Source organism: Oncorhynchus keta, chromosome 23 (assembly GCF_023373465.1).
Source record: "Oncorhynchus keta strain PuntledgeMale-10-30-2019 chromosome 23, Oket_V2, whole genome shotgun sequence".
NCBI classification, from domain to species: domain Eukaryota; kingdom Metazoa; phylum Chordata; class Actinopteri; order Salmoniformes; family Salmonidae; genus Oncorhynchus; species Oncorhynchus keta.
The window spans coordinates 48826828-48845152 of record NC_068443.1 but is presented as its reverse complement, the minus strand read 5'-3'; the positions used below and the strand labels follow the sequence as shown (position 1 = coordinate 48845152).

The 18325-nt window shown below is 42.5% G+C and overlaps 1 protein-coding gene across 2 annotated transcripts in view; it reads right to left on the bottom strand.

Annotated features, from left to right (window-relative positions):
• The window catches only part of LOC118402398 (lysine-specific demethylase 4A-like), a 34817-nt gene extending 17870 nt beyond the window's left edge, over positions 1-16947 (bottom strand). Inside the window, exons 1-14 of one of the 2 annotated variants that reach the window (XM_052477350.1) lie at positions 16438-16947; positions 11119-11275; positions 10856-11031; positions 10423-10537; positions 9943-10136; positions 9670-9719; positions 9430-9533; positions 9191-9328; positions 5611-5834; positions 5302-5468; positions 4206-4870; positions 3731-3971; positions 1273-1451; positions 809-1028 (exon numbers count right to left, since the gene is read on the bottom strand). In XM_052477350.1, the coding sequence (XP_052333310.1) occupies positions 809-1028; positions 1273-1451; positions 3731-3971; positions 4206-4870; positions 5302-5468; positions 5611-5834; positions 9191-9328; positions 9430-9533; positions 9670-9719; positions 9943-10136; positions 10423-10537; positions 10856-11031; positions 11119-11259 (2614 nt within the window). In that variant the 5' untranslated portion in view covers positions 11260-11275; positions 16438-16947. The remainder of the gene's footprint in view (positions 1-808; positions 1029-1272; positions 1452-3730; positions 3972-4205; positions 4871-5301; positions 5469-5610; positions 5835-9190; positions 9329-9429; positions 9534-9669; positions 9720-9942; positions 10137-10422; positions 10538-10855; positions 11032-11118; positions 11276-16437) is intronic. The other variant, XM_052477351.1, reaches the window with a different exon arrangement.
• Between the last annotated feature and the right edge of the window lie 1378 nt (positions 16948-18325).

The window sequence follows — 18325 nt, the reverse complement described above, 5'->3', positions numbered from 1 at the left end:
TCCTCTAAACTAGGGCCGTTTGGGTCTTTGCATGGCAAAAAAAAGATATACGTTAAACAACAGTATTTGACGAGTCAAATAAGCTTGTTGACCAACCAGGACCTGAATATAACTGCACGTGACATACTTTAAAGTGGTCACATTACGTTTCTTACGTAGTTATTACACAATCACTCGTATTTCATACATGTCACTGCAATTCACCGATATGTAAGCTATGATGCTGGTAAAGTTGTGTCTAGCACATCTGTCGCTGCCGCACGAGCGCAGACACACTTCCTCAAGCTCTGGGACTGCGGTCATAAAAAAAAAAGCTAGCTAGCTGATGGATGCAAACCATGTTTTCCCCTAAAAACATAGCAGAACGACAATCTGTTTTCAGCAGCTATAGTTCTCTTGCTAGGTGTCATCTAAACCCCCCCCCCCTCCATTATTTTTTTAAACAGGCGTGCATGTGCAAATTCGGCACACACAGCATTCTAACAATAGAACGTTACTGACGTGTCAAATTAAAAGCTTAATTGACGTACGTGTTACTTGACATTGATTTTTTTTGACACACAAAGAGCCAAACGGCGTCCCATCCTAAACAATGGTGTTCAACGGACTGCAGGCGTGAATTAACTGGGATTCAGCAAGAGCAAATCATTCGTCATCAATGGAAAACCGTGCTAAGAACCCGGTGTAAATTAACTACAATTCATTGAAAGCGTAGCCTACAACACAAACAAATCGATTACTAATGAAATAAAAACGCTCAATCTAACAGGCTGTAAAACACGGCGATGGCGAACGAAGCTGTACTCACTGGCGTGAACACGGACACAGCACTGGGAGCAGCTGACCAGGAGGCTGGTGCCGTCCTCCTCCAGGTGAGGGGTGGAAAGTTGGCCCTCGCCGCTGTTGCTGCTGTTGTTGGTCTTGTCATTGGTGGTGCTGAAACACATCTCCGGGATCAGGGGCTTGGACCTCTGTCTGCCCCCTCGCCGGCCTTTTAGAGTGTAGCTGGGGTTGCCGCTAGACTCAGACTGTCAGGGAGGAGGGAAAAGGGACCCGTATTAGTAGGGTTAAATAGTCATTTATGTGATCGTTATTATGCTGACAGGTACTTGTTAGCTGAATGGTTTCAGTAAATCAAAATCGTAAAAAAAAACTAAACATTTTTTGGACCTTATTTTTATGCTTTGCGTTATCAGTCAAATAAAAACATTGTTTTGGGTGCCTATGAACAACAGCTGAACTGCAGTTCAAGCAAGACAATGGAGTTCTTACCTGGTCATATGTGTGGAAAAGCAGGCAGATGGAGCAGTAGGGGGCCTGCAGGCCCATGAGTTGGTTGTATTCCCTCTCCGCCTGGGGGTTGTAGGGTCTACTCTGCCAGAGCTGGGCAAGGGGCTTGGCCCACTCCTCCGTCTCCTCTGGTTCATCCTCCATATTCACATACAGCTCATCTGTAGGAGAGGAATAATCGGGAGAGAGAAAGAAACGGAGTGAGAGAAATGAACGAGGGTGGTTAAGTGAAAGGAGAAACAAAGAGTAAGGCTCTGATCGAACACTGAATATGTACAGAACTTGCGTTGAAATCAGGGCTTGAGATTAGTTTTTTTTTTGCCACTTATCCTTCCGACAATTAGAACTGAGTTTTTTACTTGCCCAAAAGCTCAAGTCACAAAGAAAAAAAATGGTCTGTAACCATTCTGTGCATGACACAAGCAATTTTTCCAACAATTGTTTACAGACAGATTATTTCACTGTATCACAATTCCAGTGGGTCAGAAGTTTACATGCACTAAGTTGACTGTAATTGATGTAATGGTTTTAGAAGCTAGGCTAATTGACATCATTTGAGTCAATTGGAGGTGTACCTGTGGATGTATTTCAAGGCCTACCTTCAAACACAGTGCCTCTTTGCTTGACATCATGGGAAAATCAAAAGAAATCAGCCAAGACCTCAGAAAAAAATCAATTGTAGACCTCCACAAGTCTGGTTCATCCTTGGGAGTAATTTTCAAATGCCTAAAAAAGGTACCACATTCATCAGTACAAACAATAGTACGCAATTATAAAACACCATGGGACCACGCAGCCGTCATACCGCTCAGGAAGGAGACGCGTTCTGTCTCCTCGAGATGAACGTATTTTGATGCGAAAAGTGCAATCCCAGAACAACAGCAAAGGACCTTGTGAAGATGCTAGAGGGCACCGGTACAAAAGTATCTATATCCACAGTAAAACGAGTCCTATATCGACATAACCTGAAAGGCCGCTCAGTAAGGAAGGAGCCACTGCTCCAAAACTGCCAGAAAAAAGCCAGACTATGGTTTGCAACTGCACATGGGGACAAAGATCGTACATTTTGAAGAAATATCCTCTGGTCTGATGAAACAAAAATAGAACTGTTTGGCCATAATGGCCATTGTTATGTTTGGAGGAAAAGGGGGGAGGCTTGCAAGCCGAAGAACACCATCCCAACCGTGAAGCACGGGGGTGGCAGCATCATGTTGTGGGGGTGGCAGCATCATGTTGTGGGGGTGCTTTGCTGCAGGAGGGACTGGTGCACTTCCCAAAATAGAAGGCTTCATGAGGGAGGAAAATTATGTGGATACAGTGCCTTGCGAAAGTATTCGGCCCCCTTGAACTTTGCGACCTTTAACCACATTAGGTCAACATTGGATCATTCAGAGATCCTCACTGAACTTCTGGAGAGAGTTTGCTCTCTCTTTGTAGGAGGCCTACAAACCTGACTCAGTTACACTAGCTCTGTCAGGAGGAATGGGCCAAAATTCACCTAACTTATTGTGGAAGGCTACCCGACACGTTTGACCCAAGTTAAACGTTTTAAAGGCAATGCTACCAACTACTAATTGAGTGTATGTAAACTTCTCACCCACTGGGAATGTGATGAAAGAAATAAAAGCTGAAATAAATCACCTAACTGACCTAAGACCGGTTATTTTTACTAGGATTAAATGTCAGGAATTGTGAAACACTGAGTTTAAATGCATTTGGCTGAGGTGTATGTAAACTTCCGACTTCAACTGTAAGTTTATGGTTAAATAGTTTCAAAATGCTGACTGCCTCCGCTCAGATTCAAGGTAGGTGATGTGCGGTGCGCAGCAGGCACCGTCCTTCACTCTCCGGTCTTGTAACCATTAAATCTGAATGAACCGTGCCTCAAGTACAGCGGAATGTACTCAGACCCCTTGATCTTTTCCAATATATGAGAGGAAAAAAACTATTTAATACATTTTAGAATAAGGCTGTAACGTAACAAAAATGTGGAAAAAGTGAATAGGTCTGAATACTTTCCGAAAACACCATGTCAACAGAACCAAGCCGATGGATAATGTTAAGTATCCTTCATTATATTTGTCAAACATGACTGACGTTTAGCCTATATTTCTGTAATTAAAAGCCTCATTAAAGTTTGGCTACATTTTCTGGCACCTCATGTCAGCATCGGTTTCGACACGAGGCTGTAGCCAATATGCATCACCTACACTTTGACATGTAGGCTTTTGTAGTAAAAATAGATTTGAATATTATTTAAATGTTGGCCTCACTGATCCAATTCTGATCGGAGTAATTGTTATGTGTGCATTTAAAAAAAAAAAACTTAATCTATAGTCTTGTCCGACAATTTCTTTTACTTGTCCCAGAGTTAATATCGAGCCCTGCAAATGGTTGCTTGTTGTAAAAATCCATGACGGCAACACATCCAGGTACTCACCGTCATCACTAGAGCTTTCCCTGGGCCGGAGTAGTGGGTGCTGTTTGGGCAGCTTGCGGAGGAGAGGATGCGGTTTGCTCTTCATGCGCTTGCATTCCGTCTGCTTAATCTGACTGGAATCCGTCTGCTTACTTGGACTTAAGTTTGTCAGCTTACTTGGACGCAAGATCGTCGGCTTAGTTGGACGTACGTTTGTCTGCTTCATTAAAGTTACCTCCGCCTGCACAGGGGAAAGACATTGCTGTGGAAAGAGAGGGGAAGAGGATGAGTAGCCATCAGCTGGCTCGTGTCGATCCACATCTAATTACATTTTCTGCTGTATGGCAAGTGTGGAAACATCCATGTCACATTTTCATTTTTAACATATCCACCTCTTCATATCACTCTCAACTATCACCACAAACTACACTACTAACTTATAACCAAACAGTAATAACTTCAAAAAAGATAACGCCATGAAAGAGGGCAAACAAACCTTCCGCCTGTCCCTTCGGACCTCCGCCTCGACCCTCTTGGCTGCCCTGGTGTGTGCTTGGGTCTGAACAGGCTCTGGACTGCTAGGGGATCTGGCTTCGGACCTCTCCTCCCAAGCCTGGGCCTCGCCAGGATGCTGCCGCCACTTACCGAGGCCTTGGGTCTGGGCTTTGGTTTCAACCGGTTCTCCCTTACAGGGAATCTGTGCGTCGGCCTGGTTCTGCTCTCCTTTGGTAGATGGGACGTGGGACTCCTGCTGCTCGGCCTTGACTTGGGCCTGGGGCTTAGCCCTGAGTTGGAGGTGGGGTTGGAGGTGCCGTGGCAGGTGCTCCCTGGCGTAACTGTGCACATGGAGGTGGGTGTGGTGAATCTGCTGCTGGTTCTCACGGGCGTAGCTGTGGCCCTGCAGGGCCTCGTTAGGGCTCTGGGTCTTATGAAAGAGCAGGCTGGCCACCCCTAGCTTTCTGATCGGCTGGGTGGAGGGGCCGGTCCTGGTTGGAGGAGCCACTACTGGAAGGTGCCTGTTTCTGTGCGACTGGGGTTGAGCCAAAATGGCCGTCGCATGATTGCTGATGGAGGGGATGGTGACTTTTTGCGGAGTAGTGCTTCTGCTGCGGTTGCCCTGCATTGGATCCGTCTTTACATTAGGGAGGTCCATCAAGGTGACTGAAATACAAACTTGTATAAGGAGGAGCAATGGGGATAACATTTCCAAGTATCAGAGTCCCATTGAGAATCACTGATGCCGATCTATTTACTACGATAATCTTATTTTTCACTTTAAAAAATGTATAACAAACAAAAAACATTGATTTCAAAGTTTAACAAACCATATAATTCTATGCACAAGGACTAATTTTAACAGTCTCAGTGAAATTCCGCTACAGGAGAATTGCCCTAATACAAACATAAAAGAGGCCTAGATTCAAACAATTTGACATTTGGTGGTGGGATTTGAACACAAGCCTCCAGAGGCGCTGACATGATACATTAGTAAAATCAGAGGTAACATGAAAAGTATCATACCATGCATCATCTGTGTGGAGTTTTAAATTGTGAAATGAAGTGATGAGGTAGAAAAGCGCAGCCTTACTTACAGTCAGTGCGGTTACCTGTATCTTTGCACTCCTCTGCTCCTGTGCCCTGAGTGGTGAGGCCAAGTCTGGCTTTCTTTCCATACTCCTCTTCCTCATCTTTAGGGACCACCTCGTCAGGTACATCCAGACACACTCTGTGCCTCTTGGTCCCTATCCTCTGTGTGGGGCTGATGGGCCACAAAACATTAAAAAGTTCATTAGTTTTTCATGTCAAGCATTTTAGAATGGGAATTTAAATCCATATACCGTAAAACCAAAAAAAACAAAAATCTGCTCAACCAACATAAAAATGAACAGATCTCTTCTGACCTCTTTCTCTCCCCCTCCGTGTTGAGCTCCTCCACACAGGGCTCATGGGAAGGACTGCATCTCCCCTCCTCCTCCCCCAGGAACTCCTTGGCCTCTGGGGTGGGTCGTGAGTGGTCAATGGACCCCGTGTCCCGACCCGCCAGCCACTGCTCGTAGCGTTCCGGCTGGTACTTCTTCACAAACAGGTCCATGGAGATCTTCACCATGTCCTTCCTGCATGAACACTATAGGCAAGAGGAAGGAACCTTAAGTGCTAGGGAAGTAATCATGCCCCCAAAGAATGAAGATTAAAAAAAAAAAGTAAAACTAGTCAGTCTGATAGAGCTTTATCAGACAGTATTGATAAAAGGACTGTCTTTTCCCAGTTTTCCTCATTTAATGTAACAATGTTACTACTGTAGCAGTCCTCGATAATGACATTAATGTACAGTGGGGCAAACACGTATTTAGTCAGCCACCAATTGTGCAAGTTCTCCCACTTAAAAAGACGAGGCCTGTAATTTTCATCATAGGTACACTTCAACTATGACAGACAAAATGAGAAAAAAAATCCAGAAAATCACATTGTAGGATTTTTAATGAATTTATTTGCAAATTATGGTGGAAAATAAGTATTTGGTCAATAACAAAAGTTTCTCAATACTTTGTTATATACCCTTTGTTGACAATGACAGAGGTCAAACGTTTTCTGTATGTCTTCACAAGGTTTTCACACACTGTTGCTAGTATTTTGGCCCATTCCTCCATGCAGATCTACTCTAGAGCAGTGATGTTTTGGGCCTGTTGCTGGGCAACACAGACTTTCAACTCCCTCCAAAGACTTTCTATGGGGTTGAGATCTGGAGACTGGCAAGGCCACTCCAGGACCTTGAAATGCTTCTTACGAAGCCACTCTTTCGTTGCCCGGGCGGTGTGTTTGGAATCATTGTCATGCTGAAAGACCCAGCCACGTTTCATCTTCAATGCCCTTGCTGATGGAAGGAGGTTTTCACTCAAAATCTCACGATACATGGCCCCATTCATTCTTTCCTTTACACGGATCAGTCATCCTGGTCCCTTTGCAGAAAAACAGCCCCAAAGCATGATGTTTCCACCCCCATGCTTCACAGCAGGTATGGTGTTTGTATGCAACTCAGCATTCTTTGTCCTCCAAACACGATGAGTTGAGTTTTTACCAAAAAGTTATATTTTTCTTTCATCTGACATTCTCCCAATCTTCTTCTGGATCATCCAAATGCTCTCTAGCAAACTTCAGACGGGCCTGGACATGTACTGGCTTAAGCAGGGGGACACGTCTGGCACTGCAGGATTTGCATCCCTGGCGGCGTAGTGTGTTACTGATGGTAGGCTTTGTTACTTTGGTCCCAGCTCTCTGCAGGTCATTCACTAGGTCCCCCCATGTGGTTCTGGGATTTTTGCTCACCGTTCTTGTGATCATTTTTACCCCACGGGGTGAGATCTTGCGTGGAGCCCCAGATCGAGGGAGATTATCAGTGGTCTTGTATGTCTTCCATTTCCTAATAATTGCTCCCACAGTTGATTTCTTCAAACCAAGCTGCTTACCTATTGCAGATTCAGTCTTCCCAGCATGGTGCAGGTCTACAATTTTGTTTCAGCTGTCCTTTGACAGCTCTTTGGTCTTGGCAATAGTAGAGTTTGGAGTGTGACTGTTGTGGACAGGTGTATTTTATACTGATAACAAGTTCAAGCAGGTTCCATTAATACAGGTAACGAGTGGAGGACAGAGGAGCCTCTTAAAGAAGAAGTTACAGGTCTGTGAGAGCCAGAAATCTTGCTTGTTTGTAGGTGACCAAATACTTATTTTCCACCATATTTTGCAAATAAATTCATAAAAAAATCCTACAATGTGATTTTCTGGATTTATCTTCTCATTTTGTCTGTCATAGTTGAAGTGTACCTATGATGAAAATTACAGGCCTCATCTTTTTAAGTGGGAGAACTTGCACAATTGGTGGCTGACTAAATACTTTTTCCCCCCACTGTACATGGTTGTTTAAAAGTGCTCCATGTAGAATCTCAGAATGGCTCTCCTAAGTAGAAGGTAGGGGATTGCAACAGCACTAAGCTGCATTCCAAACAAATCTCCCCCTCCCCCGCATCCCATTTCCTCATAACATGTCGGAGACTCATGCTTAAGCCTTTTATTTTTGGTCCACCAGCGTCAAACACCTGTAAAAACTATACTGAGCAAAACATATAAATGTTTGTCACATTTTTCCTGAGCTGAAATAAAAAGATCCCGGAAATGTTCCATATGAATCAAAAGGCAAATGTCTCTCTATTTTGGTGCATATTTTTTTATTTTACATCCGCGTTGAGAATTTATCCTTTGCCAAGATTATCCATATCCACCTGACAGGTGCAGCATATCAGGAAGCTGGGGGACAATAAAAGACCCCTCTAAAATGTGCAGTTTTGTCACGCAACACAACACCACAGACGTCTCAAATTTTTAGGGAGCGTGTCATTGGCATGCAGAGATGTACACCAGAACTGTTGCCAGAGAATTTCATGTTCATTTCTCTACCATAAACTACCTCCAACTTAATTTGAGAGAATTTGGCAGTACGTCCAACCAGACTCACAACCGCAGACCACGTGTAACCACACCAGCCCAGGACCTCCACATCCGGCTTCTTCACCTGTGGGACCATCTGAGACCAGCCACCCGGACAGCTGATGAAACTCTGGGTTTGCACAACCGAAGAATTTCTGCACAAACTAAGCTACGGACAACGAACACAATTCTATTTTAATGATGGCAATTTGAATGCACAGTGACGGAATACTGAGACCCATTGTTGTGCCATTCCTCCTCCCCCACCACCTCATGTTTCAGCATGTTAATGCACGGCCCCATGTCGCAAAGACCTGTACACAATTCCTGGAAGCTGAAGATGTCCCAGTTCTTCCATTGCCTGTATACTCACCAGACATGTCACCCATTGAGCAAATGGTGGTCACACCAGATTCTGACTGGTTTTCAGATCAAACTTATAAATTATATATATTTTTATATATATATTTTTAAACATATGTGACTAACAGATATCTGTATTCCCAGTCACATGAAATTCATAGATTAGGGCCTAATTCATTTATTTCAACTGACTGATTTCCTTGAACTGTGACTTTGAAATTGTTGCATGTGGAGTTTATATTTTTGCTCAGTGTATATTTTTTTGTTATTGATAAGATATTTAACAATGATTCCCTCCAGAATTCAGTGCTTGTTTTCTCACATCAATTGAAATTGAGTGAACAGTGTAGAATTTTAGAAACCAGGAAATGACAGAGGGATTTCTACATTGGCTGCTTGCCCTGGTTTCCACTAGATAACACAACCACCCCATTTTGATAAAATGAGCCCGTCTGGCGGGAGAAATCAATAGGCGAATATCACAGCCAATCACACACTGGCAGGTAAGTAATACGGTGAAACATTATCATTCCACTATTACTGCAGATATGAGAAATTTCTGAAATGGCCCAAAATATACAAATCCTATGTATAGCACCTGTAAAGGAGGAACACAAAGAAAATGAACCTCTTCCTTACCAGTATGGCTCGCTTTCCATACTCAATCCATCGTTCAGTGGCAAAGTTAGTGGACTCTGCACAGTTATAGCCGTGGTTAAAGCCGGCGTGGTAGCTGTAGGGAAACGTCACCATGAATTCACCTGGCTCCTGAGTGATCTGGAAAACAAATAGGAAATATCAATGATATACTAGACTCTGTATAAATGCTTTATATATCAGCATAAGAGTTTGACATCACACATTAGGGCTAGTATTACCTTCTCAAATGGAATGCCATATTTCCTCAATATGGAGGGAGAGATGAGGGTCATCTTGTGCCTCAGGAAGGCTTCGCAATTTTGGTGGCTTCCAGGGAAAAACCCTGCAGGGGAAAAACAGAAAACAGTGTGTTGGATTAAAGCTTGTTAAAAATCAGTTGTTTTCTAATCTGAAGGAGAAGAAAAAGAAAAAAGAAAAAAAAACAGCATCAAAACGTCACACATTATCATCCCTCTCACCTTGAGCCAAGCGCTCCATTCTTTTCCCATGCTCTGGAGGAACGCAGTACCTGTGAGGGCGTCACAACGTCACCAAATCAGTTATCACACGGACATCGCAACAGCTGCCATTTATTTTTTACTCGTTGAGTGTTGCTCCGATAACGACAGAGTCCCCAAAACCACAGCTACATGACCGTCGTCTGTATGTTGATGCTTAATAATGTGGCTCTTACACACACACAAAAACTACCAGGTAAATGTATTATGTGAGTAAGAGTGTAGTTTACTTACCAGGACTTGGGCGCTCCAAAGTGGAGGTAGTTGATACTGTAGAGATCCATGTCTTCGGTGTGCCAGGCAAAGGTGGTCTTCCACATGCCAAAGTACAGGTAGGGCGTGTTCACCCCCTCGATGGTGATGCCACTCTCGTGCTCCACCGTGTCCAGGATGGTGCTCAGTTTGCAGATGTTCCAATCGGTCACATCCTGGAGAGAACGACAGAATAACGTAACTATTGTCGCTGGAGATTTATTGTCATCGCTGCAGTGAAACAAAACCATTGCAACCTTGTGTATTTGTAGTGAATTCAAATTGCGGGTGCAACACATGATTCTGAGAGAAACACTTTACAAGTAATCGACACAACCGTCCGTCTACACAACCACAAAACATCTCACTCTCATCAGCCAACATCCTTATAACTAGGAACGATAACAACATTAAAAAGATAGAACATTAAAAACAACCCAGAGGGGATTCATTATTACTCACGGGGTCATAGAGCGTTCCGTTTACATCAGCCCCGTAGATGGGCGGGTTAAAAGTCACATTCTTCCAGTACTTCCTCTCCAGCTCTTCAAAGTCGGTATAGCGAGGACTGCAGAACCTATGTTGGGGGTGGGGGGTAAATAGGGCCAATCGGCACAGCTGAGTAGACATTTTTAAATGTGTCTGTAAAGCCACAGTTTGGTTTCTTGAGAAACAAGAATTAATCTTTCTAACATAAAGATGATCATACAAGCCCCATACTTTCAACCATATTAACTTTTGTAGCTGTATCATTTCCTCAATCATATAGCATGGCCACAGAGTGGCTTTCCTAACCACAGACCGAACATACAGTATAGCTTATTCATACACTAGGTTCAGTATGTTATAAAAATATACGTTACAGATGTTACAGTGTTGGTGCAGTCAGACTCACTTGTCGCTGTTGGCCGTCTTGCGGAACTCTCGGACGGTCATGGGCTTCTTCTGGATGTTGTACTGGGTGAACAGACCTGACTGGCCCGTCACTACCTGCTGGATGGGAGCCGGGATCACCAGGTCATCTATATCGTCATAGGACTTCCTGGGTTTCCAATCCTTTGGTGGCACGATCTGTAAAAACAAGCATTTTGCACCACAAAGTTACAGTTCTGAAAGCAGGTAAAGGTAATGCAAAATAATCGTCACAAGGTTGCTTACTTTAGCCAGACCGGCTTTGTGTGCTCCCTGGGACTCCATGTAGGCAATGTAGCGGCTGAAGTTCTGGAACTCCTCAGCGGTGGGGTGAAAGGTCATGATCCCTTTGGAGCCGGGAGCCTGAGGCCCCGAATCGGATGCCATGCTAAATAGAATGGCCCTGCAGATCAGAATTAAACAAGTTTCAAGATCACAAGAATAGCGACAGTTTAACAGTAGTAGTCCGGGAGGATGCACGCTATTGATAATGCTAAGGATGTCCGTTGGGGAAGAAGAAAAATCTGTGGTGACTGGGTGGCCAGACGGTGGAAAAACATCTGCGTGATGCTTAATATTGCCAAAATGCTGGTTCATGACCAGGTCACAGCCCTTTGTTCGGCTGCTGAGTGTTTACAATGTGTAGGTCAGTTGTAAATAGCTATGTAAACAACAAGTCAGTCGAAGCTGATTTAGTCCTTTGTCTCATGCATGTTCCCATTGAGATCCTATTAAAATAATATGAGGGCTATGTCATAATCCCTCAGTCCCAGAATGGGGTCAAAATGGCAGCCATATTAGTCTGTGAGAAATCCAAACCAGTCTAATTGGAATGAATGGCAGTAGAGGCATAATACTGATTTTACTTACGCAGGAAAATAAAAAGGCATGTGATATCAGAAATGGTGTAATAGAATTATTGTCAACCTAAAATATTGTAAAATATTTATAAAATATAGTTTGAGTTTTATACCAATTTTCAGTATAATAACCTCTAAAATATATGTAAACAGACCATTTTTGTTTTCTTGGAAAGCAGTGAGTGCTAGTATACGTATGATACAATATCAGTACTTGCTGTCCTAAGTAATATCCTCAACTGATTTGAGCCAGTGTATGGCTGTGGATTGACTGCATTGTTTGAATGGAACGTTGGCATATGGGCAGTTAATTTGAAAAAAAAAAATTGAATTATTTCTGTAAAACTGGCTGGCAAGCTAGCTAACAAAAATGTAAATCTTAAAATGCCCACATCCGTGGAAATCCACTTTTGAGAGGTGAAAGACAATGGCCAGAGCTTACCCACAAAGTTGCACAACAAGTCATCGTTTTAGTCTTAAGTATGATATTTTTGGGCTTGAAGTGACAAAAACCGAACTGCCCGCTTCATGCAAATTCGTGCCAATGATGTGAGTTTTCCTAATAAATGACATGTAAATCATTTTTAGTCTGTTTCATTTATGTGCTGGATTACATTTGAATGGTGCCTCCTGGAAAGATCACAAGTCACAACTGAGCAATAAAATAGATCATATTTGGCTACAGCAAAGACGGTGGATAGATGAAAATAGTTCACTCAGGCCTTTTACGATTAAATTTTTTTTGTCAGTTCCAGTATAATTAACGGGGTGGGTCTCCCATAGACACCAATGCAATAGCAGCTGGGTGTGGCCTACTTAACTTGGCTGCCTGAGCCATGGAACAAATTAAAATAGGAGGTGTAAACTTGTGCACCCCCCCCACTTATTTTCCCCTGCAAATTAACATGTCAAGTTTTTAAATGTTAGAACCCCGCTCCCCCCAAATAAATCTTCACCCACACGGGGCACCAGGCCATGCAAAACTAACTTGCCTATTGCTTCAATAGTTAGGCTATCCATATTACCGGAGCTTATAATATTTATATGGCATATTCGCAGCCATAGAATAAAGCATTGATATATATAGTGCCTTTGGAAAGTATTCAGACCCCTTGACTTTTTCCACATTGTTACATTACAGCCTAATTCTAAAATATTTTTCCCATCAGCAATCTACACACAATACCCCATAATGACAAAGCGAAAAGTTGTTAGAAATGTTTGGAAATGTATTAAACAAAAAAACAGAAACAGCTTATTTACATAAATATTCAGCTCAGGTACATCCTATTTCCGTTGATCATCCTTGAGATATTTCTACAACTTGATTGGAGTCCACCTGTGGTAAATTCAATTGATTGGACATGATTTGGAAAAGCCACACGCCTGTCTATATAAAAGGTCCCACAGTTGACAGTGCATGTCAGAGCAAAAACCAAGCCATGGGGTTGAAGGAATTGTCCATAGAGCTCAGAGAAAGGATTGTGTCAAGGCACAGATCTGGGGATGGGTACCAAAACATTTCTGCAGCATTGAAGGTCCTCAAGAACACAGTCTCCTCCATCATTCTTAAATGGAAGAAGAAGTTTGGAACCACCAAAACTCTTCCAAGAGCTGCCCGCCCGGCTAAACTGAGCAATCAGGGAGGTGACCAAGAACCCGATAATGGTCACTAAGTGAGCTGGGATAACCTTCCAGAAGGACAACCATCTCTGCAGCACTCCACCAATCAGGCCTTTATGGTGGAGTGGCCAGGCGGAAGCCACTCCTCAGTAAAAGGCACGACAGCCCCCTTGAAGTTTGCCAAAAGGCACCTAAAGACTCTCAGACCATGAGAAACAAGATTCTCTGGTCTGGTGAAACCAAGATTTAACTCTTTGGCCTGAATGCCAAACGTCATGTCTGGAGGAAACCTGGCACCATCACTACAGTGAAGCATGGTGGAGGCAGCATCATGCTGTGGGGATGTGATTCAGCGGAAGGGATTGGGAGACTAGTCAGAATCAAGGCAAAGATGAAAAGAGCTAGGTACAGAGGGATCCTTGATGAAAACCTGCTCCAGAGCGCTCAGGACCTCAGACTGGGGCGAAGGTTCAACTTCCAACAGGACAACGGCCCTAAGCACACAGCCAAGACACTGCTTCGGGACATGTCTCTGAATGTCCTTGAGTGTCCCAGCCAGAGCCCGGACTTGAACCCAATCTAACATCTCTGGAGAGACCTGAAAATAGCTGTGCCGCAACGCTCCCCATCCAACCTGACAGAGCTTGAGAGGATCTGCAGAGAGGAATGGGAGAAACTCTCCAAATAAAGGTGTGCCAACCCGAGAAGACTCGAGGCTGTAATCGCTGCCAAAGGTGCTTCAACAAAGTACTGAGTAAAAGGTCTGAATACTTATGTAAAATGTGATATCAGTTTATAAATTTGCTAACAATTTCTGAAAACCTGTTTTTGCTTTGTCACTATGGGGTATGGTGTGTAAATTGATGAGGGGGAAAAAATATAATTTAATCAATTTTAGAATAAGGCTGTAACGTAAAAAATGTGGAAAAGGTCAAGGGGTCTGAAAACTTTCTGAATGCACCGTAGCTAGCTCGCTGAAATGAGAGAACGAAGAACATAGCTATTTGATGTCTGTGTGCATGTCCAAATATTAATAACGTGTGGAATCCGACACAGCTTCACGAGAATTATCCAAAGGGCAATGTCAAATCAGACATGTCAACAGCACATATAGGCATGGTTTAGCTGAGACTCATCTTTTGACACGTAGGCTGGTAGTCTTTTTCTGAAATGTATATTTTTACTTGACTTAAGGCATGCTTCAGTACGACTAGCGCCTAGCCGCGTTCGGCTTGGCAAACTGAACGAGTGTGCTCGCATACTGCCTAAAAAGACCTTTGCTTGAAAAACTAGAAAAAAGGCTAGATATTACAGTTTGTCCATTTTGAGACAGTAGACACTTACTCAAAATAATCCGAATGAATATAAGAATTCAAGAAATCTGTCATTAATTTAGCAGTTTTTGCTGAGGAGAGTTTGACGTTTTTGCTTAGTCGCGCAATTTTACATCAACTAAACAATGTGCAAGGAAACGAGTCGACTCTCACTGAATAACAACAAAGACTTTATTGAATAATCCCTACTGTTGACCAATCACTGATGAAGGGGCGTAGACTTCGGGCTACCGACTTCAGTTTCCCTCAAGAAAAAAAAAATGTGCCAGAAGCTTTAATAACTTAACCGAAGACCAAAATTAACAAAAACGTTGTCATAATATATGCTCCAACTCTTCCGAACTGTTTCGGTGAGAAACACACGGACTCCTTAACAGTATGCCCGTCTTAACTGAAATGGTGCTCACTTTACTTTAGGGGCGGCAGGTAACCTAGTGGTTAGAGTGTTGGGCCAGTAACTGAAAGGTTGCTGGATCGAATCCCCGAGCTGACAAGGTAAAAATCTGTCGTTCTGCTGCTGAACGAGGCAGTTAACCCACTGTTTTCCGGTGGACTGTCATTGTAAATAAGAATTTGTTCTTAATTAACTGACTTGCCTAGTTAAATAAATAGTTTAAAAAATAAAAAATGACTTGCTATGATTAGTTTAGCATGCTAGCTAGTTACATTGACAGCTGTCATTCAGTGCCCTATGTGTTGACATCTCTCTGCTACAAGTGAAAAGCACCAGAACATTCCCACCCAAAATTCCTGAATATGTATTTGCAGCCTGTGTCAGTGTTTGAGGTGGAACCAATTATTTATATACACTAGATGACTGACAGGGGGCGTTGTTTTGTAGCCACCGTGCCTCACTCTTGGCACTCCACCACCGTTGTAAAAAATATTTCTGGAAGCTAATGAAATATATACATTTGTTTTTGGCATATTTATTCTATTACAGAGCTAAACATGAAAATACAAATATATAAAAACATTTCTTAAAGTATACTTTAGAATGTGCAATTGTTACTGTCTCCACCACAACAACAAAAATACATGTAATGTTATCCAAGAAGCATTTAAATATTGTAGAATTCGATTTATTCCTATGGAGAAATACTTTTCTGAGGACTGCCAATATGACCGACCAGTGGCTTCAAAGCCTCTCCTTAGCCAATACATAGCATCAGCAATATATTAATCCTAAACGAGAATTCACGCTCTAGGACTGAAATTACTCAAAATAGATGTGGCAACTTCCTCTGAGGTGGGCCTTTAAAAATTATTATTTTACACAATATACAGCATTGGCCAACCATAGTTGACCAACTCCCTGACCAAAATGGCTGACATTTATCATATCATAAGAAGGTTCGTGGCCATTCTAGTATTATAATTATATGTACCTAACGGACCAAAAGAAAAGCAGCAGCCTGATTGGTCGAGATCAGCGTCTCTTAAAGTCAAGTTCGGCCTACCCTGAAGTGTATCTAGTTAACAGCTCTAGTTAACGGCTAACAGCTTACAGCAAATGTTCTAGCCTAATGTTATGCGTGTCATAAACAATATAAATAATAACAAGTCAATAAGAAATCATATTTTCTGCTAACTAAATCTCGCTTACGATACATAGAAAATAGCTAAGTTAGCTAACCATTTTATTGCTAACGTCTGCTAGCTCGCTAGCCATTGCAATTTTAACGTGTTCAATGAACTACAAATCCACATATGGCGTTAAGTTACACCTTTAAAATAATGTAACTTACCAACAATGTTAAACAGCTTCAACCGATAATCATTGGGCAGTTGTTGTCTTGATATCGATGGTAATTCCGATTTTACCCCGAAGAGAAGGACCTGTCCTCCATTACTACCAGTACGCAAGCGCACGCTCAGATGTTTACCATCATACGCACAAGTTCAGACGTAGCGAGTGAGCCAATCAGTGCACGATTTTTGTCGACGTGCAATATCAGCCAACATTTTTTTTCCCCCAAATAAATTAGATTTTTATCACTACACAAATATAGAAAGAGACGGGTTTAAAAAAACGACATTGTCGTTGGTTGATGCATGGTGGCATCTGATGTGAAAATTACTCGTCTCTTGATGAAGGAACACTAACCGTTCTAAAACGGTATGATAAGAATACAGTAAGTAGTCTAACGTGACCAACGAAACACCTGAAACTAGATCGGGCACATACTGACGTGCGTTCAGTTCGCTTAAACGTTTGCTACGTTGCCGAACCACAGTTCTTGAACAGACTTTGGGGTACGTTTGCTCCGGTTTGGTGGGTGGGTGTGGTTTGAAGCAACGAGTTGCGTGTTTAAAGGGCAGTGGCCATGCTGACATCTTTGTGATTTGCTGAACTAAAAGGACTACAGTTCCCAAAGTACAATTGATGTTACCAAGCTACGACTGTGTCAAATCGTGGTTGTGTGATTGCGTTGTGTTGAACAGACACGTAGAAGTGCACGTATGTGACCGACCGACTCTTTTTGGTCTTATGTAGCAACATTTTACATGTAAGTTTTTTGCATTTGATAAACGTGTAACAACACGTTTGAGAAAATTGCCCTTGAATGTTTTGGTGCATCTACTGTAGAGTTGTTCTTTGTCAACACAACCATCCAGCATGGTTCACACAATCTAAAGCCTTAGCCCCAGACATCTCTTTAAGGATTCACATGTGAGGCCAAGTGCTAAACAGTGAGTATGGCAGTGTACTAAACAACCAAAGATTTTAAGACTAAAGGCTGGTTAAAACTACATCTATCGACATGTTTGTATAAGTTGCATGACATCAGCAGCCTGGTGGTCCAAGATAGCATAAATTGTGTAATTTAACACCAATAAACCAATAACACATTCCCTTAACATGAAACTAAAGCATGTAGAAAATGTAAATGTAATTTTGAGTGTTTCAGGTTAAGGGAATGTGTTATGATCTAAAAAAAAAACTAATTTGAGCCACCGGGAAGGAGAACCAAGTCAGAATGTACTGTACCCTACACCAAAGTCTGATGAACTGTTGTCTTTCTGATTTGGTGAGATCAGTCTTCAACAACAACAAAAATGAAACAAAATGAAAAACACCTTTGTGATTTTCTGAACTAAGAGGACTACAGTTCCCAGAGTACACCTGAAGCTGTCAAGTCGTGGTTGTGTGATTGCGTTGTGTACATCAAATAATACATTTTCTTTCATTCACCCCAACTGACATAAGTGTAACTCTTGCGATTGCTATATCAACAGAGTTGATTGGACTTTGTTTCAACACAGCTCATGCAAATTAGAACAGTACACAGTAAAAATCTAAACACCATAAAAGCATTCATATTTCATCAATACTCTAGATGTTGAGAGCCACTGTACATACTAGTGACAACTGCTAACCAGAAGAGTATTGTCCTCACTAAAGTGCCTGTGAGAGGAAGCTACCAGACTATTGAGACGTAGCCCCAGTGTGTCCTCAAGGTGAGGTGTTGAATGTGCCCCCCAGGGATCGGCAGGATGCGAAGGGAGAGAAGTCCTTGTGGGCGAACATGATGACGTCGCTCGTTTTTTTTTTTGTAGTAACCGGAAGTATTCTGCAAGAAGTCGGCCATCGTGGCGGCGGAGATCCGGCTACTGCCGTAAGTACGAGACGTG